Genomic DNA, 27,884 nt, shown 5'->3' on the forward strand with positions numbered 1-27,884 from the left:
CCTTGTGGCGGTCCAGGCGCCTGCAACCTGACCCTGGTTTCCAGTTGTATGGTGTTTCCTCCGACACATTGTTGCTGCTGGCTTCCGGGTTAAGCGAGCAGTGCGGCTTGGCAGGGTCATGTTTTGGAGGACACATTGCTCTTGACCTTCGCCTCTCCTGAGTCTGTACGGTAGTTGCAGCGATTGGACAAGACTGTAACTACCAATTGGATATCACGAAAAAGGGGTAAAAGTACAACAACAACAAAAATGTTTCCTGTGATGCGCATTGTGTTGCATTCATGTCTGAAATGTGCTATATCAATAAAGCTTGATTTGATAAAATGTTTGCTTTTACGGATATACTTTTAAACTATTATGACAAGTTTCAAATGGTTTGACCAGAGTTATAATACTCCTGTGTGAGCATCATTGCTATCTTTTCAGCCTACTGAATTCACAACCCACTCTTTGTCAATCCTGAACCAGACTACTCCAGATAAAGCGCAACCACATAAACATTTCACTGCAAAGCAATGTTTTTGTTGTGTATGCTGCTTTTTGTGGTTTTTCTCCCCGAAACTGGGGCCATGGAACCCAAGCAACTGTGACAAATTAGGATTTGAGATGACAAAAATCAACTTTTTTTATAAGCATAGCGAAGGGGATTTGACTCTGGCAGCGGAGCTTACTTGAATAAGCAGACTGTCTGAACTCCTCGTGGGTCCTGCTTTGATGATCGCTTTCATCCATCGCAGGGACAGTGCTGCAGATGCATATTCAAAACAAATAATATAGAAAACACAGGAGGGAGGATGGGGAGGGGTATGTGTTAACCTCAGGCTATTAGCTTACAAATATAATCCCTCACCCCCCTTAGATTTTAATCAATTCTGTCTGTATTTCTTGCACCCCTGAAATGACGAGCTGTTATAGGAGAAATTTGATGATGTTGCAGTGATACTAGGACACAGCTCTGCTGTCAGATGTGTTTAAAGGGGAAATCTGCAGTGGCTACATTCATAAATTAATGATTAACCCCTGAGCGACATCCAGCGAAAAATCATATCGCCATTAGCATAACAAAATTTTATAATTGTTTTTTTTCAAATTTTTTTCAAATTATATCGTTTTATAGATACACCTCTCCTGAATCGAACCACGTTGACCGATTTCAAAAAGGCTTTACAGCAAAAGCAAAACATTAGATTATGTTAGAGGAGTATATCGTAAAAGTAGCCACATAGCCATTTTCCGACCAACCACATGCATCACAAATATCCAAAAAACAGCTAAATGCAGCACTAACCTTTGACAATCATCATCAGATGACACACCTAGGACATCATGTTACACAATACATGCATTCTTTTGTTCAATAAAGTTCATATTTATATATAAAAACAGCATTTTACATCGGTGCGTAACGTTGACTAACTATTTTCCCTCAAATGCATCCGATGAAACAGAGCTACAATTTACTAAATTACTATTCAAAATTTTTGTTTTTAAAATTTAATATTGTCATTCTAAGATTTATAGATGAATATCTCTTGAAAGCACCTGTAATGCCCGATTTTAAATTAACTTTACTGGGTAATCATACTTTACGATGAAAGGGGATAGGCTAACGTTACAGGTCAGCGCCATCTTGGAACAATCGCATATCACATCTAGTCTTGTATACTATTGTCAATAATCCCTTACCATTGGTTGTCTTCATCAGAAAGCACTTCCAGGAATCCCAGGTCCACAACAAATGTATTTTCGTTTGAAAAAATTACTCCTTTATGTTCCAAGAGCTTGTTCTTGTTAGCGCGTCTGAAGGCTGATCCAAATGCTCCGTCGGCCGCGGGACAGCCATTTCGAGAAAATGCATTTTTTTCCCATTTAGGTTCGTTCAAACATGTCAAACATAAATCTTCAGGGCGTTTTTCAACAAGAGAGCCAATAAGATTCGAGGGGGACGATTGCATGGTGTTTCAAAACGTTTCGAAAGGGGCGCCGGCGTCATAATGGTGATGGCCCTCTCCGTGTGACCACGTTCCACAGCGTCTCATTCATTCAGTTTTAACAGTAGGAGACTCAAACCACTTTGTAAAGACTGGGGACATCTAGTGGAAGCAATAGGAAGTGCTCAATGAACCATAGCTCACGGTGTGATTAATAGGCAACGTGATGAAGTTGAGTTCGCAATTCAGAATTCCACTTCCTGTTTCCATCTTTCTCGGGGTTTTGACTGCCATATGAGTTCTGTTATACTCACAAACACCATTCAAACAGTTTTAGAAACTTTAGGGTGTTTTTTATATGCATATCCTAGCTTCTGAGTTTGAGTAGTAGGCCGTTTAAAATGGGCAGAATTTTTTTTCAAAATGCGCTGTGGCGCCCCCTATCCTAGGCGACCGTCATTAATATCCATAGATTTTTTTAATAATATAACTTAGAAACGCCGCATGAGCTGTTCAACTGTCATACCACATCAGATCCCAAAATATAACCTTATTTTACTCCAATGTTTGTAAACAATGTAAATATAAACAAACACTGTATAATCTGAAAACATGGTTAAAGCATAGATTTTTTTGATATCATGAATGGTCAGTCCTTGCATCCATAGCTCTGTGGCAGGGTGCCTGCTTTGTTATTGTTTCAACTGCGGATTAGTTCTTTAAAGTAACCAACGTGGTGGCCATTCTTTTTTTACTCACTTGTTGGAACAGTAAACCTCCCTCACTAGTATACATGACAAGGACATGGACAGAGTGCGATTACTTGAGGGAGCATGATGAAGAGATTGAAAGAGGAGGAAAAAGAGAGCGAGACAGACTTTGAGAGATGGGGTAATGCAGGGTGAGCAAAATAGATGGAAAATTAAACATAAAAAGGGAATAAAGGAAGAGAAGGCCAGATGGCTATACAAACCTGAAGAATTAAATAGTAGAATGGTGTAGAGAGTCAGGGAGAGAAAGGGAGACACGGTGAGAGACATTGAAAGGAACAGGGCCCAACTGAGGTGACTGAGGAAAAGTAGGAGAGACTACGAGAGTGACAGACGGAAGCGGATAGAGTTAAAAGGCAGAAAGACAAGGATCAGGGATTTGAAAACATAGAGAACAGAGAAAGATTGGAAATCCTTGTACAAGTGTCATCAACACAATTCAATTTTAATATACAGTTTTTGTTATTAAACTATTCTACTAAACCACAAAAAAGCACATACTGTCAATAGCAGACACAAGCTATGAAATGAATGAACATCAATGGATAAATAGTAGCCTTTGTCTGCAGACAGAGAGAAGAAGAGTATGGAGGGATATTAGAGGAGAGAGGAGGAGAGAGGGAGAGGTAGAAGAGTGGGAGAAGAGGAAGGAAAAGAGAAGGATGGAGAGGTGGAGACAGTGGGAGAGGAGGTGGAGATATGGGAAGATGGAGACAGCGTGGGAGAAAAGGAGGAGGAGAGAGAGGGAGGAGACCATTTGGAAAAAGAGGAGGATGAGAAAGAGAACCAGAGAGAGAAAGCAAGAGCTGATGAAGAGATGGGTGTAATGGGGAGAATGTGGGAGAGGGGAGTGACTGAGATGGCCTGTCTCCCTGTCACTGGCCTCACCATGCCCATCACTTTGCAGTGATCCTTCTCCCAATCCGTCGTCTGCCGCTTGCCAGCTGACAGGGGGCCTACTCTGGGCATGGCCACTGATGAGAAGCAGCAGCCATGCTTTAAAATCAATCCACCACCCTAATATGTCACGAATGACTGCACAGGACTTGCCAATAGCTTTTGGGGTGGAAGAGATGCCTTGTGACTGTACTGTATCGGCTAGCTAGCTGGCTCCTGCTCGGAAGGGCATTCATTGACACAGCGCTAATTAGCCCTGGCTACTAGCAACGAACATCCGTGACTTCTCTCTCAAACTCATTAGGGTTGCATACTTTTTTTTACACCTAATTAAGAGTAAATGCATAGGTACTTAATGAAATTCAGAGTGAGCTGGTAGTCTGGTTGCTGTTTTGAAATGACAAGCGGTTCGGAGTCAAGCAAGTGTTTCGGTTTACAGAGCAACTTAAGAGCTGTAATTTTACCCAGAAAAGTGTTTGATACAAATAGTTTCTAATTAATCATATATGCACTGCCAAGCACACAGTTAAAATACCTACATTTAAGGGGGCAGGGAAAGCGTAGATAGGAAATAAATTACCGTAATTTCCGGACTATTAAGCACACCTGAATATAAGCCGCACCCACTGAATAAAAAAATATATATTATTTTGAACATAAATAAGCCGCACATGTCTATAAGCCACAGGTGCCTACATTGAAACAAATGAACTTTACACAGGCTTTAACGAAACACGGCTTGTAACAAAAATAAATAGGCTTTAACGAAACACGGCTTGTAACAAAAATAAATAGGCTTTATCGAAACACTGCTTGTAACAAAAAATACAAAATTTGCAGTAAACAGTAGCCTACCAAGAAAGTCATTGGTCACTATCTTCCTCCTCCGGTGCACTGAACCACTGAAACCACTCGGAGTTGAATAGCCTCAGAATTTCTTCATCCGATATTGGACCGTTTTCATTGTCGCTCTCGTCACTTTCATCCGGAGGCAAATCCCCCGCTGAGCCCTCTTCAATACGCAGCAGTCCAGCCTTTCGAAACCCGTTGATGATAGTGGATTTTTTGACAATGCTCCACGCTGTCAGGACCCACTGACAGACTTGACCATAAGTTGCTCTTCGCATGCGGCCCGTTTCAGTGAAGGATTTCTCCCCACTTGTCATCCAAGCCTCCCACTGAACACGGAGCGCCACCTTAAATGCACGATTTACACTGATGTCGAGTGGCTGCAAATACTTTGTTGTGCCCCCAGGAATCAGGGTGACAAAATGACTACCGTAATCAGAATGATGGGAAGTTTGAGCGCGCTCGATTTAATCTAAACAGTAAACAAAAAAGTTGTTTGACCTTAACCCGTTCGGCATTTTCATTGGTCTAATGAAAGCTTCATGCCGCCAAAAAACTGAGCACGTCACAGAATGTGTTTTTTTGGAAAGCGGGAAAAATCCATATATTAGCCGCGTCACTGTTTAAGCCGTGAGGTTCAAAGCGTGGGAAAAAAGTTGCGGCTTATAGTCCGGAATTTACGGTAATCTGTGTTTTTTCCCCGTCATTTGCCTTTGAGGCGGAAAGGAATAAACAATGCTTTTTAACTTTGAAGTCAGCTCTTTAGCTGAAACAAATGAAAACTATATTTTGGATCAATTAAAGTCGAGCAGAAGACTTGCGATGTCATTTTTACCATATTAAATTTGATTTCATATTTTATTTTCATTGTATTATCTTTTTGTTACCATTTCGTATTCTAAAATCCTGGTTGATAAAAAGTGAAGTGCTGTTTTGTCCATTGATGGTGCGTGTTTGACCCAGGTGTTTCCCCTCCCAGTTGTCAGGGTTTTCCCCGTTGTATCAAACAGTCATGTTGAATTGTGACTTGATTCATCTTTGCCACTTCTTGCTCTAAATGTCACATATGTCATAACCTTTTAACATCACAACGATTCATAGATGCGGGACAGAGCAGCAAACTGTAGTGCTATTACTCAGTATTAAATAAGATAGAACACAAAGCTATCAGAGCACAGCATTTCACAGCCAAAGACATGACAAAATCAAATGGAAAGCATGAGGCCAGAATTGGAAGAATCCATAACTGAAGTGCTTTCAACAATTCAATGTGCAGTCTGCCATGAAGCTGTGCATTTTATTCGATTGGCCTGTATATCACACAGGGGCATCTTATGATGTGAAGATACTGTGTGTTTACACTTCACAGATGTTGTACTTTGTATACAATATCTATATAAAAGTTATATTCTCCTTACAAAACGTAGTAATTGTTATTCATGGCATGTTGGAATTTCGATTTCGGGATTCAATATGTGTTCAGGAAGCGTGTCTGATACCTACCTTGCTGCCCAAATACAACGCAAAGCCCTGTCTTAATCACAATATCTTCCTGCATTGTTTGTTTGAAGTATTAGGGGGTTGTTGCCATGAGGGATTGAATTAATTGATTAATACTTTTATCCAATTAGTGTTCCCTCATGCAATTAATCAGCTGGCCGGGGTTAGGCCCACTTGGTTGGCCGGACTGAGGCAGACAGTTGCTAGGGGCCTGAATCGTGACTTAGAGCCATCCACCTTTTTCTCTCTTGCCTCTATTCTTCTCCATCCTCCCCTCCACACACCTGGCGCGCGCTCCCCTCATACAGTACTGTGCCATCGCTCTTGTGCTCAGAGCACATTGTTTGGGTGCTTGCCGAACACAACAAATGGCAGGCTGAAAACAGTTCCCTCCAGATAATCCAAACAAAAACAACACATTTTCATTATTGTGGCTCGAGTTGTGAAGAGCTAGAAGAAAGTTGGCATGAAAAGACGTGCACGTTTTGGAGAGATAATGTAATTTAATTTAGTTTGAACGATAAATGAGTTGAGCTTTAGGCACGTTTTGTGTTTGCAGTATGCATTTAAAACATTTATACAATTTCATATATGATGAAAAACACTGCAGTGTAAAGCCCAACCAGTGATAAATGCCTTTTGTTCTACAGGAAAATGTGATGGTAACCTATACTTTTCCTTCTTGTCTTTTTCAGGTTTTGTGTGGGCCCTCTCTATGCCTGAATCATCCAGAAGAATTCTGGAATGGAATAAGATCTGAGCCAATGGAGTTCCCTAATACTGCAATGGAGTGAAAAGAGATGGTCGCTGGACCATACACAACCCTAGGGTCCTGGACCTAGAGAGAAGCTTGTAATCTGTGGATCTGAGGAATCTAGTATCCGAATGACCTGCATTTCTTTGAAATACATTTTAATTTGAAAATACAAAATAAAGATATCTTGAAAGATAATAACTATGAATTTTAGTGTCAATCAGCTCCAATAGTTTGGAGTTAGTGGTGAGATACCCAAGGTTTTCAGTAAGATTTGAACCTTGTTTTACCAGTTGCATCCCAAATTGACCTTGATAATGATACCAAGGCCATTTCAATGGTTATAGGTCCCATGATCTTCTATTCAACGGAGCTTGTCCATTGCAGGATTTCCCAAATGAATGTGTTTGAATAATAAAAAAAATACCATGTATGGATTGAAATTGTCAATTTGAATTCTCAGGGAGTTTTGTATCAATATCAGGCCCACTCCCTTCAACACCATACTTTTTTAGAGATTGTGGTGCTGCCATCAACAACGTGAAACTGTGCTACCCATAAAGTCTTGGAAATCTTGAATGCAGTTTTCCCTTGTACAGTAACAAAACACATCTGTTATCAGAATGGATTTGATACCAGTGTAGACAGACAGTGGAGATAAGTCTGGAAAAACTCAATGGCGAAGATCACATGGGAAAGATAAATCTGTTTCAAAATGATTTGTCAAGTTTCTTCTGCAAAGAGAAAAAACATTCTGCAGTCTTTCTAAATTCACCGAATCATGGCGTGTCATGACATGCCCTGCATCCTGAGACGGAACAATTTAAGACAATTGAATACTCAAGAATCTTGTGAATTAATCCAAGAGTCCTAGAACAGAAATCTTGGTTGTCCTTGGAGTGTTTGTTCTTCAACATTGCTGGCTTGAGGACTCTTTTCACCTCTTCGGTAATCTCCGTCACATGTAGAGCCAATCAGGATTTTCCAAAATGGCTCCCTGTTGGAGACTGGGAGCTTGCAGCCTGTTGACGGCCCTTTGGCTTTTGCATTGCTGTAGTTGTGGATGGTCAGAGACCACAAGGACTAATGGCGTGGCCAAGGGTGAAACGAAGGAGCAGGAGCTCATGTCCCATGAACGAGTGAAGAGAGGATGGGTGTGGAACCAGTTCTTTGTGGTGGAGGAGTACACGGGCACGGAACCACTCTACGTTGGAAAGGTAAGCCAACTATGTCTGAGAGATTTTTGTGTGTTTAGGGGGATAACACTAACATAACAGTTGAAGTCTTTGCTCGAAACATCCCCAGACATCCTATCCTCATTCATATCTTACTTATGAGTTGATTGCGATTTGATTTGTATGACATGTTATGATTGGAAAAGATAAGATGGCAAAAGCAAAAGAAATAGGGAAGGTGCTGGTACATTTTTACTGCATACCCATGATTGTCTGAATTCAGTCATTAGCAATTGATAATCGTGAATTAATATTTTAAACTCTAGTCTGAATGCTTTTCCTTATAAAGGCAGGAATTACCCCCAGGCCTCCCCATCTACCACTGTATTCTTTTTCTATTAGGAGACAGATTGTGCTATCTATTCAGACAGGATACATGATAGGCCTTAGCCAGACCGATAGAGAGAATGAGCAGAGGAGAGAAAGAGGGTGGGGTGGGGCATGAAGATAAAGAAACAGACAGACGGACAGACAGATGAACAGACACACATACAGATGGACAGAAAGACAGACAGACGAAAAAACAAACAGACTGAGCATGAGCGAAAGATGAGCTCAAAAGAATGAGAGGTGGAGAGAGAGGATTCATGCATTTCGAAGTGATTCATTACGGGAGAGTGTGGCGGGGGCAAGCGAGGCACTGATATATAAACGTGGTAGGGGCATAGCAAGGGGGAGAGAAAGAGAGATGATTTTATTAATAAAATTACCCAGAGTTATTGCTGTCCATGAAGCCGGGGCACAAGCCAGGACTATTAATAGTAGCTTGGTGGTGATGTTGCCGGACTCATCCATCGGTAAGGATATCAAAAAATTTAATTAGAGCAATATAGGATTAAATACGGCCAGTGTGGGACATTTAGACAACTTCTTCTCGCCCAACTCAGCAAAGCTGCCAAGGCTGTCCTACTGGCCATTAATCTGCTAATGAAATATTAGTTTCACTAAATGGCCACTCACATCGCAATAAACTGGCAGCTTTGTTTGATACATTTGGGTAATGAATTTCCTTGGCCTTCTATGATCTGTCCGTCTGTCTGATTCCCCCCTTCTGCTAAGTTCAATATTCAAATTCTGAAAGCTTTATTATCCCATTCAGTATTTATCTACAGTATGTGTTACCCATTTCCTGGTTTGAGACTAGTAGTTCAGTCAAAACTCATGTCAAATCAAATCAAATTTTATGGTCACATATACATGGTTAGCAGATGTTATTGCAAGTGTAGTGAAATGCTTATGCTTCTAGATCCGACAGTGCAGCAGTATCTAACAGGTAATATCTAACAATTCCACAACAAAACATAATATCTACCAAATTCCACAACAAAACATAATACACACAATCTAGTAAAGGAATGGGATAAGAATATATAAGTATAAAATATATAGATGAGCAGTGACAGAGCAGCAAGATGCAATTGATAGTAAAGAATAGATAGTGAAGGATATAGTACACACATATGTGTAAGGGCTGTCATCGTAATAAAACCAAGGTGCAGCGGAGGATGTGTATTCATTTTGAATATTTAATAAAATGAACCACTATAAACAAAACACTAAACAGCAACGACAGCAAACAGTCCTGTCTGGTCAAAAATGAACGAAACAGAAAACAATCACCCACACCCCCAAAGGAAAAAACAGGCTACTTATGTGTGACTCCCAATCAGCAACAACAAACTACAGCTGTGCCTGATTGGAAGCCACACGGCCAAAATCAACGAAACAAACCAACCTAGAAAAAAGAACATAGAACGCCCACCCAATGTAACACCCTGGCCTAACCAAAATAACGAACAAAAAAAACCTTTCTATGGCCAGGGCGTTACAATATGAGATGAGTAATGCGAGATATGTAAACATTCTTAAAGTGCCATTATTAAAGTGACTGTGTTCCATTTATTAAAGTGGCCAATGATATCAAGTCTCTAGGTAGGCAGCCGCCTCTCTGTGCTAGTGGTGGTTGTTTAACAATCTGATGGCCTTGAGATTGAAGAACAGCTACCATCTCTCTGTCCCAGCTTTGATGCACCTGTACTGACTTCGCCTTTTGGATGGAAGCGGGGTGAACAGGCAGTGGCTCGGGTGGTTATTGTCCTTGATGATCTTTTTTGCCTTCCTTTGACATCGGGTGTTTTAGGTGTCCTGGAGGGCAGGTAGTTTGCCCCTGGTGATGCATTGTGCAGACCTCACCACCCTCTGGAGAGCCCTGCGGTTGTGGGTGGTGCAGTTGCCGTACCAGGCGGTGATACAGCATGACAGGATGCTCTCAATTGTGCACCTGTAAAAGTTAGTGAGTGTTTTCGGGTGACAAGCCACATTTTTTAGCCTCCTGAGGTTGAAGAGGCGCTGTTGCGCCTTCTTCATCATACTGGCTGTATGCGTGGACCATTTCAGTTTATCAGTGATATGTACACCGAGGAACTTAAAACTTTCCACCTTCTCCACTGTTGTCCTGTCGATGTGGATGGGGGGGGGGGGGTGTTTTGTTTAGCTGACATTGAGTGAAAGGTTATTTTCCTGACACCACACTCCGAGGGCCCTCACCTCTTCCCTGTAGGCTGTCTCGTCGTTGTTGGTAATCAAGCCTCCCACTGTAGTGTCGTCTGCAAACGTGATGATTGAGTTGGAGGCGTGCATGGCCACGCAGTCGTGGGTGAACAGGGAGTACAGGAGGGGGCTGAGAACACACCTTTGTGGGGCCCCAGTGTTGAGGATGAGCGGAGTGGAGATGTGGTTTCCTACCTTCACCACCTGGGGGCGGCCCGTCAGGAAGTCCAGGACACAGTTGCACAGGGCAGGATCGAGACCCAGGGTCTCAAGCTTAATGATGAGTTTGGAGGGTACTATGGTGTTGAATGATAGTAAAGTTTTGAAAAACTTTTGTTATTCAAATTAAAAGCCCAATGAATATTCGCCTTTGTGTAATGATTTAACTCTCACCGCTTGTGGAACATTTATTTTGAAGGCACATATAAATAACAACTGCACGAGGACAGACAGTGACTGACAGGCTGACAAAGATGTCACAGTTACAAATAGTAGCTAGCTAGAAATTTCGCAAAACTAAAAGGAAAGTAGACAATGAATGTAGGGTGCTCCAGCAAGAGTGGACATCGAAATATTTATTTATTGAGGTATCAGGGAAAGCTGTGTGCTTAGTGTGCAAAGAGAGCATCAATGTCATGAAAGACTACAACTTGTCCCGACACTTCCAGACGAAGCGAGCAGAGAAATATAGGACTATGTTTTCTGAGCAGAGGGCAAGTGCATCGAAATAGTTGCTTTCTCAGTTGCAAAAGCAGCAAGGACTTTTCACAAAACTGCATTTAGGAAACAACGGAATTGCGAGAGATAGCTATATACTGTCCCACAAAATTGCTTACAAAAGCAAGCCATTCGCTGAGGGCGAATTCATTAAAGAATATTTAATTGACTCTGCAGCAATACTTTGCCCCAACAAGAAAGAGCTGTTTGAAAATGTTTCCCTGTCAAGACGAACAGTGACACGGCGTGTTGAGGACATCGCAGAGAATATGTAACAAAGGTTCAAAGACAAGGTAAAGGATTTCACCTATTTCTCCTTGGCCTGGATGAGAGCAGTGATGCATGTGACATGGCACAGTTGTTGATATTCTTACGAGGCATAACCCCAGACTTTGAAATTACAGAGGAGTTTGCTTAAGTGCAATCAATGAAGAGCACAACCATAGGGAAAGATTTATTGGAGGAGGTTAATAAGTGTGTGGCAAAGCTGGGACTGAGTTTTGACAAGTTATCCAGTGTGACCACTAATGGGTTCCCAAACTTGACAGGAAAAAACGTTGGCCTTTTGAAAAGGATACAAGATGAAGTAGCTGAGCTGAACCCAGATCAGAACATAATTCTCCTGAGTTGTATTATTCATCAGGAGGTGCTATGGAAATGTGTTATGAAAATGAACCATGTGGATACCGTCACTAAAGTGAGAAAATTCACAAGAGCAAAATCTTTAAACCGCAGGCGGTTTGTCTCACTGTTGTAAGAGACAGAGTCGGGTCATGCAGATCTCCCCTACCACACAAACATGAGAGGTTAGGGAAGGTGCTTAAAAGGCTGTGGGACCTGAAGTCGGAGATTGCTGAGTTTTTGCAAATGAATGGAAAATATATGGATTTCCCTCAACTGCAAGATAAAAAATGGTTGGCTGATTTTGCCTTCACTGTGGACATCATGGCCCTCATGAATGAACTGAATTCCAAACTACAAGGGAAGGGCCTTTTTTGCATATCAGATGTAGAGCCTTGTCAAAGCCTTCAAGTGAAAATTACTCCTCCTGACCCGCCAAGTAGAAGCCAACAATCTCCCCCACCTACCAGACTACTAGTCTGTTGCCTATCAGATGACCAGCGGGAGAAGTATACATCGCTGCTGCGTGCTTTGATCAGTGAGTTTTCTCGTCATTTTGAGGATATCAAAGTGTTGGAAAATGACATACTGTTGGTTTCCTCTCGTTTCACCTTCAATGTGGATAACGCTCCCACTGATCTGCAACTTGAGCTTATCGATCTTCAGTCTGATGCAGTGATTGGAGAACCATTCAAAACAATGTCACTGACGAGGTTCTATGTATCTCTCGATGAACAAAACTTTCCAAAGATTAGGAGTCATGCTGAGAAAATATTTGTACTGTTTGGCTCAACCTATGTATGTGAACAGACATTTTCAGTAATGAAATATAACAAGTCAAGGCACAGATCATCTCTTACTGACTCTCACCTCTCAGCGATCCAGCGCATAGCGACGTCAGAAACTATACCTGACTTCACTGCTCTAGTCAATGCCCATCACACTGATTGAGTAGTTTAAATGTACAGTCGTGGCCAAAAGTTTTGAGAATGACACAAATATTAATTTTCACAAAGTTTGCTGCTTCAGTGTCTTTAGATATTTTTGTCAGATGTTAGTATGGAATACTGAAGTATAATTACAAGCATTTCATAAGTGTCAAACGCTTTTAATGACAATTACATGAAGTTGATACAAAGAGTCAATATTTGCAGTGCTGACCCTTCTTTTTCAAGACCTCAACAATCCGCCCTGGCATGCTGTCAATTAACTTCAAGGCCACATCCTGACTGATGGCAGCCCATTCTTGCATAATCAATGCTTGGAGTTTGTCAGAACCTGTGGGTTTTTGTTTGTCCACCCGCCTCTTGAGGATTGACCACAAGTTCTCAATGGGATTAAGGTCTGGGGAGTTTCCTGGGCATGGACCCAAAATATTGATGCTTTGTTCCCCGAGCCACTTAGTTATCACTTTTGCCTTATGGCAAGGTGCTCCATCATGCTGGAAAAGGCATTGTTCATCAGCAAACTGTTCCTGGATGGTTGGGAGAAGTTGTTCTCGGAGGATGTGTTGGTACCATTCTTTATTCATGGCTGTGTTCTTAGGCAAAATTGTGAGTGAGCACACTCCCTTGGCTGAGAAGCAACCCCACGCATGAATGGTCTCAGGATGCTTTACTGTTGGCTTGACACAGGACTGATGGTAGCGCTCACCTTGTCTTTTCCGGACAAGCTTTTTTCCGGATGCCCCAAACAATCGGAAAGGGGATTCATCAGAGAAAATGACTTTACCCCAGTCCTCAGCAGTCCAATCCCTGTACCTTTTGAAGAATATCAGTCTGTCCCTGATGTTTTTCCAGGAGAGAAGTGGCTTCTTTGCTGCCCTTCTTGACACCAGGCCATCCTCCAAAAGTCTTCGCCTCACTGTGCATGCAGATGCACTCACACCTGCCTGCTGCCATTCCTGAGCAAGCTCTTTACTGGTGGTGCCCCGATCCCGCAGCTGAATCAACTTTAGGAGACGGTCCTGGCGCTTGCTGGACTTTCTTGGGTGCCCTGAAGCCTTCTTCACAACAATTGAACCGCTCTCCTTGAAATTCTTGATGATCCGATAAATGGTTGATTTAGGTGCAATCTTACTGGCAGCAATATCCTTGCCTGTGAAGCCCTTTTTGTGCAAAGCAATGATGACGGCACGTGTTTCCTTTGCAGGTAACCATGGTTGACAGAGGAAGAACAATGATTCCAAGCACCACCCTCCTTTTGAAGCTTCGAGTCTGTTATTCGAACTCAATCAGCATGACAGAGTGACCTCCAGCCTTATCCTCGTCAACAATCACACCTGTGTTAACGAGAGAATCACTGACATGATGTCAGCTGGTCCTTTTGTGGCAGGGACGAAATGCAAGTGGAAATGTTTTTGGGGGATTCGGTTCATTTGCATGGCAAACTTGGCTTTGCAATTCATTGCAATTCATCTGATCAATCTTCATAACATTCTGGAGTATATGCAAATTTCCATCATACAAACTTGTGTCATTCTCAAAACTTTTGGCCACGACTGTAATGTTGAGCTCTCTCTCTCTTTCTTGTGTTTTTGTGCATATCCATTAACAAGAGTTCTGTCCGTGGTGCACTTTTCCCTCTGTGTAGTTCATTACATGTTTAATAATGAAAATACCTACCAAAATGAGAACATGGATGTGGTTTATTTCTGTGCATGTTAAAATATGTAAATAAGTAGCATATCTGGACGTGATTTACAGTAGATATATCTGTCAACACAATCACACATGATGTATAATCCTGTAATATGATTCTGATTAATATGAGCCTGACAGAATGCATGTAGAAGTTTGTGAGGGTCTTAGAGGCCATGCCAAATTTCTTTAGCCTCCTGAGGTTGAAGAGGTGCTTTTGCGCCTTCTTCACCACGGTGTCGGTGTGGTCGGACCATTTCAGGTCCTTGATGATGTGCACGCCAAGTAACTTTAAGCTTCTGACCGTCTTCACTGTGGCCCATTGATGTTGATGGGGGGCGTGCTCTCTTTGCTGTCTCCTGTAGTCCATGATCAGCTCCTTCATTTTTTTTAGGTTGAGGGAGAGGTTATTTCCCCAGCACCACTCTGCCAGGGCACTAACCTCCTTCCTGTAGACTGTCTCATCGTTGTTGGTGATCAGGCCTACCACTGTTGCGTCATCAGCAAACTTGATGATAGGGTTGTGGTCGTGCCTAGCCACGCAGTCATGGGTGAACAGGGAGTACAGGAGGGGGCTGAACACACACCCCTGGGGGACCCTCATGTTGAGGATCAGTGTGTTGGAGGTGTTGTTGCCTACACTCACCACCTGGGGACGACCCGTCAGAAAGACTGGGACCCAGGATGTTCAGGTCTAATGCTTACCTAAGGTTGAAAGGGAAAGGTGTTCCAAGGTTTCCATGCAGATTAATATAAAGCAGAGATCTGAAAGTGTTTATACAATCTTAAGTCTTAAGAGCCATTTAAGATAGTTCCATGCCAATGCTGAACCACATTCAGGAGGTAGAAGGTTACAGACATAGACTATGGCTGCGTTTACACAGGCAGCACAATCCTGATGTTTTGCCCAATTATTTGGCCAAAGATCAAATAAACAGTTATTGGCAAAATATCAGAATTGGGCTGCCTATGTAAACGTAGCCACAGAATCACATTCTAATTCTGTGGTTATAGGTACTTACAACTACTTAGGATACATTTGAACTCATTGTCAGCCAGAGGCATTCAGATACAATCGGACAATAACATATCTGAACCAATGGTCTGGATACTTAGAATGATGACCCTTTTGTATAAGGGGGAAAGAGAATTAAACCTTTTCCACCTTTATTGTAGTAAATATAGTAAACCCAAAGTGTAATAGCAGGTTTCAAACCATTAAAAACTACCAGGTTTAAAGATATTATAAACCAAGACAGTATTGTATTTCCTCTACTATATATGATTGATTGATTGGTTGATTGATGGATGGATTGAATGATTCATTCATTCATTGTTTTTTTTTTTTTTTGCTTAGCCCATATTAGCTTACAAGACACTAGCCATCAAATTGTACACAAAACATAAAACAAAATGAAATGTTACATGTATAGATCATAGATTATAAAAGCATACTGTTTGGTGACACAACCTTTGTCTCAAGCTGTATTCGTTTGTTTCATTGCAGATACAAGATGTGTTAGACTCAGTTAAACCCACACTCTGTGAGATGTGCATGCCACCAAACAGTGGGCCACCAACTAAAAACGTAAGCAATTGAGCGAATGCATTCCATGACATTTTCACATGGACTTCTATTATATATCTGTTGTGATATATCTGTAGTGCTCAAGGAATGTCTTGAAAGTTTGAGCAACACTTATTTTTGAAACATAATTTACATTATGATTTATTGCTACACATAATTTGCTTGCAAAGCCTCCTATGACAACAAATGCATAGACAAAGGAATCATTGTCCTTTTTTTGTTAAGGCTATTGTACTGCACTAATATTATTACAGTTAAGTATTTGTAAGTCATATTATTACAAATCAGGTATTTTTCATGACATCTCACAGACTGTGGCTTTAAATTTCATTTAATATTTCTAGATTTACAGCACAATAGATCAGATTAAAACAATAATTGAAAGACTAAAAAGGGTTGAAACATGGGCACATGTAGTATGGACAACTTTGAATGTCATTGAGCTTTGTCTCTTTACCAGACTGACCACATGTATAGTCACGATTCAGTGTTATTATTTTCATGGACAGTATTTTGCTTTCCGATTGGCTGTGAAAGTTAAGTCATGTTTGACGACACGTTTAATCGGTGTGTTAAGTAGGAAGCAGTGGCGTCAGTTCAGCTAAACCAAGGGTATGGCAAAGTGGGTGGGGAGGATGCCCCCCTCAAGGGATTCTTTAGAACTTTAAGTTAATTTGCTACATTGCTACACAATTTAAAACTCAAAAATGCTATTTGGAGAACAGCAAAAATTTAAACAAATGACCCCCGACATTAATTATCACCACAAAATTCATTTTAAAGGTCTCTTGAATGGTGTGCACAATGTTAACCATCACTCAACCTCATCATAAATTGACTAATTTACTTATGAAACGGTGCATACAGTGCAACATGAAATAGATGCATAATAAACGCTATCAAGTCACATCAAGGCCGACTTCAAATGCCAACATCAATGTGAACGTTTATTTTCATACCAATTAGGGCTGTGACAATGCCAGTATTGCAATATTTTTTCCATGGCAAAAATGAAAACACGAAGCTGACCTGACTCTGGTCCTAAAAAGCCACTGTATGTAAAATGTTGTGTGCTATAGCTTGGGAAATAAATAAATGTGACTCTGGATGACAACATAATGTGTGTTTCCAACATTAGGACTGTTTTCCTAAAGAAGTTAAATCCTCTTTGTGTTTTGTTTCCTTGCCATGATACTAACCAGTATCGCGATACTGGTATCATCCCGGCCCTAATACCATAATATTAAAACAAAATTGCACACTAGCCTACTGGGTGAAATAAAATATCAATTACAGCTATCACAATATATATTTTAATAGCAATAACATAGCTTTTGGTTTCGAATGGTCACCAAAAAGTAGGGCTCCCCCACCTCCCAATTCCTAATTGGCTATCAGATTACAACAAGGCTTCTCTAGGAAGTAATGATAGAATTAGCCGTTGCCAATGAGATACACTGAAAAGACAATATAAAAGAGGAATTATAAACTGAGTGGTTTGGGCCCTGAATGCTGATTGGCTGAAAGCCATGGTATATCAGACCATATAACACGGGTATGACAAAACATGTATTTTTACTGCTCTATTTACGTTGGTAACCAGTTTATAATAGCAATTAGGCACCTCGGGGCTTTGTGGTATATGCACAATATACCACGGCTAAGTGCTGTATGCAGGCACTCCGCAACAAGAACAGCCCTTAGCCGTGGTATATTGGCCATATATCATACCCCCTCGGGCCTTTTTGGTTAAATATAGCATGTATGTTAATAATTGTCAATAATTGTTATATGGATGTGTGAGTGTGTGAGAGGGTTGAGTGGGTGTACAGTGTGTGTATATGTCTGTGCATATGAATGGTACAGCGAAGGAGGGTGATATGTGTAGGAGGGCGAGCGAGAATAGGTGAGCAGAGGCACAATGCCAATTCACTACACAAAATGTAGTATATCTGATCTCGTTTTTAACTTCAAATCAGCTGTCTCATTTGTAATGTCCTTCTGTAGGGTGGTTTGCCCTGAATCCAAAGTGACACCAGAGGGCTTCGTTAGCGTGCGGACCTCTACTTGGCAGGCAGTTCCATATCCCATCCACCCCTGCTCTTTCTCTGAGTCAGCCCTCAGCTTGCCCAGTTATGTATGTGTGAGACAGGGTGTAAGATAGAGAGAGAAAGATAGTGTGTGTGTTTGTGCATGTGTGTTTTTGTCTGTGTGTGGGTGCCAGCATTTGTGTGTGTATGTGAGTATTTGCACAGTCAGTTTCAGTGACATGGCTAGGGATAGCAGACCTCAGGATAAGACCCAGATGCAGATACCCCCCACCTCTCGGGACGCCACCTGGCATCCTACCCGGGCACATACCTGGTCGACCAGGGTGCCGGCGGTGGAACTCAGCGATGAGGGCTGGGTCCCCGCTAGGAACATCCTTAACCCAGCCCTCATCGCTGAGTTCCACCGCCGGCACCCTGGTCGAACAGGTATGTGCCCGGATAGGATGCCAGGTGGCGTCCCTAAAGGTGGGGGTTGTCTGCATCTGGGTCTTATCCTGAGGTCTGATATCCCTAGCCATGTCACTGAAACTGACTGTGCAAAATACTCACATACACATTATTTTTTAAACATCATTTAGATTATGATTTATTGCTACACATAATTTGCTTGCAAAGCCTCCTATGACAACAAATGCATATACAAAGGAATCATTGTCCTTTTTTGTTAAGGCTATTGTACTGCACTAATATTATTACAGTTAACTATTTGTAAGTCATATTATTACAAGTCAGGTATTTTTCATGACATCTCACAGACTGTGGCTCTAAGTTTCATTTAATATTTCTAGATTTACAGCACAATAGATCAGATTAAAACAATAATTGAAAGACTAAAAAGGGTTGAAACATGGGCACATGTAGTATGGACTGGTAACCAGTTTATAATATCAATAAGGCACCTCGGGGCTTTGCAGTATATGCACAATATACCACGGCTAAGTACTGTATCCAGGCACTCTTCAACAAGAACAGCCCTTAGCCGTGGTATATTGGCCATATATCATACCCCCTCGGGCCTTTTTGGTTAAATATAGCATGTATGTTAATAATTGTCAATAATTGTTATATGGATGTGTGAGTGTGTGAGAGGGTGTACAGTGTGTGTATATGTCTGTGCATATGAATGGTAGAGCGAAGGAGGGTGAATAGGAATATGTGTAGGAGGGCGAGCGCGAATAAGTGAGCAGAGGCACAATGCCAATTCACTACACAAAATGTAGTATATCTGATCTCGTTTTTAACTTCAAATCAGCTGTCTCATTTGTAATGTCCTTCTGTAGGGTGGCTTGTCCCTGAATCCAAAGTGACACCAGAGGGCTTCGTTAGCGTGCGGACCTCTACTTGGCAGGCAGTTCCAAATCCCATCCACCCCTGCTCTTTCTCTGAGTCAGCCCTCATCTTTCCCAGTTATGTATGTGTGAGACAGGGTGTAAGATAGAGAGAGAAAGATAATGTTTGTGTAGTTGTGTCGCTCTGTGTGTGTGTGTGTTTGTCTGTGTGTGTGTATGTGTTTGTATATGTGTGTTTGTCTCTGTGTGTGTTTGTGCATATGTGCGCGTGTGTTTTTGTCTGTGTGTGGGTGCCAGCATTTGTGTGTGTATGTGAGTATTTGCACAGTCAGTTTCAGTGACATGGCTAGGGATATCAGACCTCAGGATAAGACCCAGATGCAGACACCCCCCACCTCTAGGGACGCACCTGGCATCCTACCCGGGCACATACCTGGTCGACCAGGGTGACGGCGGTGGAACTCAGCGATGAGGGCTGGGTCAAGGATGTTCCTAGCAGGGACCCAGCACCTCTCCTCTGGGCCATAACCCTCCCAGTCAATCCCCTGCCCCGAGGTCGAATGCTCAGGAGACACCTCACCGTGTATGCCGGATGGCCATCAATGAGATGGGGGGAGGGGTGGGCCTGGAAAGAGGAGACAGAGGGCTGTGAGACAGAGGTTTAATCCTTGATACATGAAATGTGGGATGCATACGGAGGGTAAGGGGCAACAGAAGACGAACAGCAGAGGGGCTATGGATCTTGGAAATGGAGAAGGGGCCGATAAAACTGGGGGAAAGTTTGTAGGACTCTACCCGGAGGGGCAGATCCCGAGTAGACAGCCATACCCTCTGCCCAAGACAATAGCGGGAGCCGGGATCCGGTGGCCGAGTTCTCTTCCAGGTATACCGACAGTGGCGGATGAGCATCTGTGCAGAGGGTATGTTGACTTCTTTCTCTTGCTCCGGGAAGAGTGGTGGCAGATAACCCATGGAGCACTCGAAGGGCGAGAGCCCGGTGGCCGAGTAGGGAAGGGTGTTCTGGGAGTACTCCACCCACACGAGTTGTTGGCGGCCCCAGGTGGTGGAGTTGGCCGAGACGAGGCACTGAAGAGTTGTCTCCAGGTCCTGATTGGCACACTCCGACTGGCCATTGGATTGGGTATGAAACCCGGAGGACAGGCTGGCCAACGACCCAATGAGTGTGCAGAACGCCTTCCAGAACCAGGACGAGAACTGAGGACCACGGTCGGAAACCATGTCCAACGAAAGTCCATGGATCTGGAAGACGTGGTGAACCATGAGCTGGGCCGTCTCCTTGGCCGAAGGTAGCTAAGTGAGGGGAATGAAATGGGCGGCTTTGGAAAACCTGTCCACCACTGTGAGGATTGTGGTGTTGCCATCAGATGGAGGGAGACCAGTGACGAAGTCCAGGGATATATGTGACCAGGGTCGGTGATCGACAGGAAGAGGTTGAAGGAGGCCAACTGGAGCTTGCCGAGGAGTCTTGTTCTGAGCACAGACAGAGCAGGCGGCGCCGAACGCGGAGATGTCCGGAACCATGGTGGGCCACCAAAAGCGTTGTCGCACAAAGGCCAGGGTCCAACGGGAGCCAGGGTGGCAGGCAAGCCTGGAGCAATGAGCCCATTCCAGGGCCGGGGAGTGGGCAGCGTCTGGGACAAACATCCGGTTAGCCGGGCCCCCCCCACCCGCTCTGCCTCACGGACCTGGATCTCTAAACCCCTGACGAGGATAGCCGCAAGGCACGAGGTAGGAAGAATGGTCTCGAGGTTCGAGGGTGTAGAAGTGAGGCACTCGGGAAGCCGGGGTGGCCTTGAGAGACGCACTGCTGACAGTGGTGTTACTGGGGGTCTGGGAGGCTACTGTCATGGCCGACGGCCTCACAGATAATCTGTGGAATTGCTCCAGCAATGTATTCAAGGCACAGTCATGGCGTTCTGCCAAGGCCTGGAATCCATCCATAAGACCTCGGAGTAACTCCTCGCGTCTCCCAATGGTGGCTCCTTGGGACGAGTTGGCGCCGCAGAGCTGTTCCGAGTCTTCTGGGTCAGTCATGGCCAGTTCGTACTAGCAGACCTTGAGATAAGACCCAGATGCAGACAGTTCGAAGTAACAAAAGTTTATTACAAGAACAGGGGCAGGCAAACGACAGGTCAAGGGCAGGCAGAGGTCAGTAATCCAGGGCAGTGTCACAAGGTACAGAACGGCAGGCAGGCTCACGGTCAGGGCAGGCAGAATGGTCAAAACTGGGAAAAGTAGAAAACAGGGCCTAGAGAGAAATACAGGAGTACGAGAAAAACGCTGGTAGGCTTGATGAGACAAGCACAAGACAGGTGAAACAGATTAGGGTGTGACAAGGCAAGGGGGTTTCACGCCAACCACGGTGCTTCAGGCTAACTCTTGACTCTTTCCTCACACAGTTTGGGTCTGGCACTCGCCTACCTGTCTGCGTGACATTTTATGTAAACTAGTTGCTGAGGAAGCAGGCAGCATATAGCCCCATACAGCCCTATAAAGCTACTATTTCCCTCTGAGTGGGAGGTGACGTTATGAGTCATTGTTTTGTCCCAACTTTGTATTTTGTGTGCCAAGTGCCAACACCATTGTTTTGATAAATACCTCTCCAGCTCTTCTTTGTTCTTGATGGGAACGCTTACTGTTGGCCTAGGTGTGTCCCAAATGGCACCCTATTCCCAATTTAGTGCTGTACTTTTGATTGGGCTGGTCAAAAGTTGTGCACTATACAGGGAATAGGGTGCCATTGGGGACGCCAGCCTACTGTTTGGTTGCAGGGGTTTTTAGCTAGAAATGGCGTGTTGACATTGCTAATGGTTATGATTGCTAAGCAAGTGAAGCCCTGGCTTTGACCTTTTGTTTGAAGTCCACAGCTTAGCCACGGCCTGAGTCACTCCACTGAGGACAGACTGACGGATGGACACATTGAGCCTGAAGGGGGAGAACGAGCTGTCCAAAAAATATATATAATCACATTCATGCTGCGTTGTTGACACGTGTGCCTGGTCACCACAAATGTGTTTTGTTTGTTGGGAAAATGTAAAATGGTTCCGTATATGGTGCCATACTGTCTGTGTGTGTGTGTACACAGACACATACTGTGTGTCTGTGTCTGTGCATGACATTTGTGTGGGTGTTTGTATGCAAACAGTACGTGTGATCAGAGAGCAAATATCCAAGTACTGCATTTGGACTTTGATGATAGAAAACCCTTTACATTCACTGAACACATTACAGTAATCAGGCTCCCTAAAGATGTTTGTGTATGTGTTTGGATGATGCGTATGGCATCACTGTTGATTCTTGTCTCCGCATCTACTCTAATATTCTTGAAAGACTTAATTGCAATAAGTTGTCACAAGTTGATCAAAGACAGTGAGCAATAGAGAGACAGTCAGACAATGTGAAGGCAGGTAAAGAGAGAAGAGAGTCTTTCTTATCCCGTCACATATCTCCAGATATTGGAGAGCTTTCTACTGTCTTTCTACCGTATGGGCTAGTGAAGTTTATTTTATTATTGCTGAAATATTGATACCCCCAAAAATAGTATATTTTCTCTCGGAGTGTTCATTAATTTGACATGGGGACAATTCAAAATGAAAAAAAGAGTGGGAAGGATGAAAGAAAAGGCAATATGAAGTCTGGGTTTTGCATTATTCCCCCATTTTACGACAAATACCACAGCAACAGCGATCAAGTCCTGTATTTAATCAAGCCTTTATAAAATATTAACGCGGGAGATGGGCATTTTCTCCCATTTTCTCCCTCAATTCCCACCTGTTTTGTGAGATGGGTCCTACTGGCTGAGTCCTGCGTTCTAATTTCAGATAGGGAGGGAGTAGCAGTTCGGATGTGCAATGAAGCCAAAGGGTATATAGGGGACTGTTAGAATGTATTTTAATCACATTAATAGAAGTCTTGGCAGATTTATAAGGGCTCTTTAACTTCATTCTTTGGCCCCTACCTTGTTCGTGTTCGTACCGCACCTTTAATAATCTATAGAACTGACTGATCTTCTAATTCAATGTGCCACTATTCTGTGAAGGGCACGCCATGTGGGAATTGAGTTAATCATAGGTAGCGCTGCAGTGTCTTTTGTCATAGTACATATGTTGACTGCCTTACTGGGAGGTGATGGCTTCTCCTCTTCCATCTCTTGCTGGCTGTGAAATAGGAACTTTGCTTCTTGATGACTAGATAGAACATCCTTGACATAAAAGAAAGAGAAAAGCCTTGACCATACTATAAAGGGCATACTGTGAAGTGCTACAAATGTATATAATAAACATGTTGGGATTGGCAAGTTCAAGGCTGTTTTAGAATCTGACATTTTGAACATGTCATGTTCTTTTGAAGCATGGAATTGTTTATCGACTGTAGCTATGTAGAACTATCCCTCACTTTCTGTTAATCTTCTCTGATGTTGTTAAAGGTCCATTGCAGTCATACATGGGATTTTCCTGTGTTTTATATATATTTCCACACTATTAGGTTGGAATAATACTATGATGCTGTTGAAAAGGCCGCCTGAAATGTTGGCCTGCCCGGTGACATCACCAGGTGGTAAATTGGTTAATAGACCAATAAGAAAGAGTTCCAAACCTCTCTGCCAATAACAGCTAGTTGTCAGTTTTCCCTTCCCTACTCAGACCATTTCCAGACAGTCCTAGAAAAATTATTGCTTGAGAAATTATTGCTCGAGAAATTGCTCCTTGCTTAGAAGCATTTTTTTTTGGACCATTTTAATTGAAAACAATAACACTAAGGTACCCAAAATGATTTGATATTGAGATAGAAACAGCTGCATTAGTCCTTTAAGTATTGCATTCACAATAGTGTCAACTGTCAATCAATGAAATCAATGCATTCTATAGAACCTTTTCAACAACATGTTATATACCTCCAGAAAGCATGAAATCTCAGCTTGACTTTGATTTCCTTGATTGCCAGATCCACACAGATTCGGACGAGGGCGAGGGGAACATCAAGTACACCATCTCTGGGGAAGGGGCGGGCACGATCTTCATCATCGACGAGCTGACGGGCGACATCCACGCCACCGAGCGATTAGACCGCGAGGAGCAGAGCTACTACACCCTCAGAGCTCAGGCCCGGGACCGGCTCACCAACCACCTGCTGGAATCCGAGTCAGAGTTTGTCATCAAAGTCCAGGATATCAACGACAGTGAACCCAAGTTCCTGGAAGGGCCCTATATCGGGAGTGTGGGAGAGCTTTCACAAATAGGTAAGGAGGGAGGAGTGTGTGTGTATTTGTGAAACAAAGGCGGTGCTGGATTGCAGGAATGTGTTCTGACTATGTTCAGGTCTGATCATGAAGACGTGAGGAGTTCATTTTAAGTATCAGAGATACAGTATGTGTCCATAGGGAAAAGTGGTAGGGCCTTCATTACCTGTCATTGGGAGGACATTGAGGACATTTAATAATGTTAACAGTGTTTGAAGAGACATTTGTTGATGGTACAATTTTTACCCAGGTCAGATTTGGACAATGCTACCCAATCCAGTCCCAAGATTACAATCGCCAGAGGTAAAAGTTTGAGAGTTTGTGAGGAAATGAGAAACGTTGTTAATGCCTGTGTGAGTGTTTTCGAGGTAAAGTACAGAAAGAGTTTTGTGTGTGTGTCAGAGAGAGTCTACTTGTAAGTAGGGGATACTAGGCTAAATGTAATGTCTCTCGCTCTCCTTCGCTCCTGATTGGAATTAATTCCTGCCTTCTAAGCACGTTTTGGCCTTTTTTCTGCCGGCAGTGCTTATTGAAACAGGGGAACGAGAAGAGACAGAAGGCAAGATAACAGTGTAGAGAGAGACAGAGCGAGAGAGAGAGAGAGAAAGAGAGATGGGAGAATAGTTCATGTTCGCGCCCTCCATTTCTCCTCCTCCCACTTGTTCCCCCACCTCTCAGTCAAATTACACACTAAATTAGTGTGCACTCCATGTTTTATACATTCACTACAGTGCCAATGCTAATGAGATAACTGGAGTGCTTAGTCAAGCATTTCTCTCCGTTTAGTTTTCTGGTCATATTTGCTCTTCCTGTAGAACAACAGCTAATGGCGTTGCTGTGGCACCACTGTGATAAGGTCACAGTCACCGCGGTGCATGGTTGAGAGGCTGAGGGCTTGGGTGACAGACTGACGATCAATGATGCACACTTCAAACCAAACGCCCAGCGCTAAGGACCACTGCGTTGGCCTAGTTGATGGTGGCGCTCACACTTCAATATGATGTATGCTAAAGTATACATAAATGTATTCACCTGAATTACTTGGTCGTAGTAGCAGCCATCTTATGATGGAAGAAGTTACACTTGTTAAATGTTTTTATGGAAAATGTGAACTATATGAAGCCTTGTGAGATCATTTTGAAATCAATTTCAATTTAATTGGAAACTATTGTTGGAATGGAAAAGTGAATGAATGACAATAAATAGTATATTATTCTCTTTCCAAACATGCGTGTCAACTTTTGAATGAATGTGTTTTTTTTTGCCATTCCATACAGGTCCCATACATTGAACTACCATCAAGCTTTACAATTTGACTAATTGATTAGCACAAATCAGCATTTATTTCTGATGTCGTTTCACTCTATCCAGACACTTTAATCTGTGGCATGGAGTGAGACAAATGTGAGAACCACTGATCTGAGACAGTACTGGATGGAACGGTAATGGGAGCAGGTTTCCAGTATTATCCCAGGCTTCATTCCTAATGGCACCCTATTCCCTACATAGTGTACTGCTTTTTACCAGATGCCTAGTGGCCCTAGCGCACTACTGTATGTAGTAGGGTGCCATTTGGGAGACATCTTCAGCCAGTAGCATGCACATGCTCACTGTGCTTTTTTATGGCCTTGGTAGAAAGCTGGTCCGCAATAATAAAAAGAAAGTAATCACAAGGCAGCCTGCGGTATATTCATTTCCACTTATCGCTCCTGTCATGTTCTTCCTAACATGGCCCTGTCATAGCTCATGGCCCCTATGAGAGAGGGCCCGGGAACCAAAATATTTTTCTTTACATATCATTCAAAGTCTGCTTGTTGTTTCGGCTCGGTTAACGCCTAGGAAGAGAGGAGGGGAGAATAAACTAGGCCTGTCAGGCCGAAGATGAATGCCGAGGGATCATTCGCCGCCGTCCTGTGAAAACATGGCCTGGCTAATGAAATCGGAGTCCTAAATCAAATTTCTGTCACGACGTTGATTGAATTTTGCATTGAGCCGTGTGAATGTCTTCATGTTCGGACCATTGGTTGAACAGGAATAGAGTCGTGCTGTGGCTGTTTCACCTCTGTATTAACGGCCCTACACATGTTCTATGTAGTAAGTTTAGTTTAGTTTATTAGGATCCCCATTAGCTACTTCACATGCAGCAGTTACTCTACCTGGGGTCCACATAAAACATACAAATACTTGACAAAGTACACAACAATAATAGACAAGAACAACATAAGATATTACATTAAATTAAAAAATATTTTTTTTTAATAAAAAATGAAATAAAATAAGAGTTATAATGTACAGTTGAAGTCGGAAGTTTACATACACCTTAGCAAATTACATTTAAACTCAGTTTTTAAAAATTCCTGAAATTTAATCCTAGTAAAAATTCCCTTTCTTAGGTCAGTTAGGATCACCACTTTATTTTAAGAATGTGAAATGTCAGAATAATAGTAGAGAAAATTATTTATATCAGCTTTTATTTCTTTCATCACATTCCCAGTGGGTCAGAAGTTTACATACACTCAATTAGTATTTGGTAGCATTGCCTTTAAACTGTTTAACTTGGGTCAAACGTTTTGGGTAGCCTTCCACAAGCTTCCTACAATAAGTTGGGTGAATTTTGGCCCATTCCTCCTGACAGAGCTGGTGTAACTGAGTCAGGTTTGTAGGCCTCCTTGCTCACACACACTTTTTCAGTTCTGCCCACAAATTTTCTATAGGATTGAGGTCAGGGCTTTGTGATGGCCACTCCAATACCTTGACTTTGTTGTCCTTAAGCTATTTTGCCACAACTTTGGAAGTATGCTTGGGATCATTGTCCATTTGGAAGACCCATTGGCGACCAAGCTTTAACTTCCTGACTGATGTCTTGAGATGTTGTTTCAATATATCCACATAATTTTCCTACCTTATGATGCCATCTATTTTGTGAAGTGCACCAGTCCCTCCTGCAGCAAAGCACCCCCTCAATATGATGCTGCCACCCCTGTTCTTCACGGTTGGAATGGTGTTCTTTGGCTTGCAAGCCTCCCCATTTTCCCTCCATACATAACGATGGTCATTATGGCCAAACTGTTCTATTTTTGTTTCATCAGACCAGAGGACATTTCTCCAAAAAGTGCAGTCTTTATTCCCATGTGCAGTTGCAAACCGTAGTCTGGCTTTTTTATGGCGGTTTTGGAGCAGTGGCTTATTCCTTGCTAAGCGGCCTTTCAGGTTATGTCAATATAGGACTTGTT

At 42.7% G+C, this 27,884-nt stretch overlaps 1 protein-coding gene across 1 annotated transcript in view; it reads left to right on the forward strand.

Moving 5' to 3' along the window:
- The first annotated feature begins 6,646 nt into the window (after positions 1 to 6,646).
- Positions 6,647 to 27,884, forward strand: part of LOC106565306 (cadherin-22-like) — a 138,450-nt gene continuing 117,212 nt past the window's right edge. Inside the window, exons 1-2 of the mRNA XM_045691397.1 lie at positions 6,647 to 7,918; positions 24,357 to 24,651. Coding sequence (XP_045547353.1) covers positions 7,691 to 7,918; positions 24,357 to 24,651 — 523 coding nt within the window. The 5' untranslated portion in view covers positions 6,647 to 7,690. The remainder of the gene's footprint in view (positions 7,919 to 24,356; positions 24,652 to 27,884) is intronic.

The sequence above is a fragment of the Salmo salar genome, chromosome ssa12 (assembly GCF_905237065.1).
Source record: "Salmo salar chromosome ssa12, Ssal_v3.1, whole genome shotgun sequence".
In the NCBI taxonomy this organism is placed as follows: Eukaryota; Metazoa; Chordata; class Actinopteri; order Salmoniformes; family Salmonidae; genus Salmo; species Salmo salar.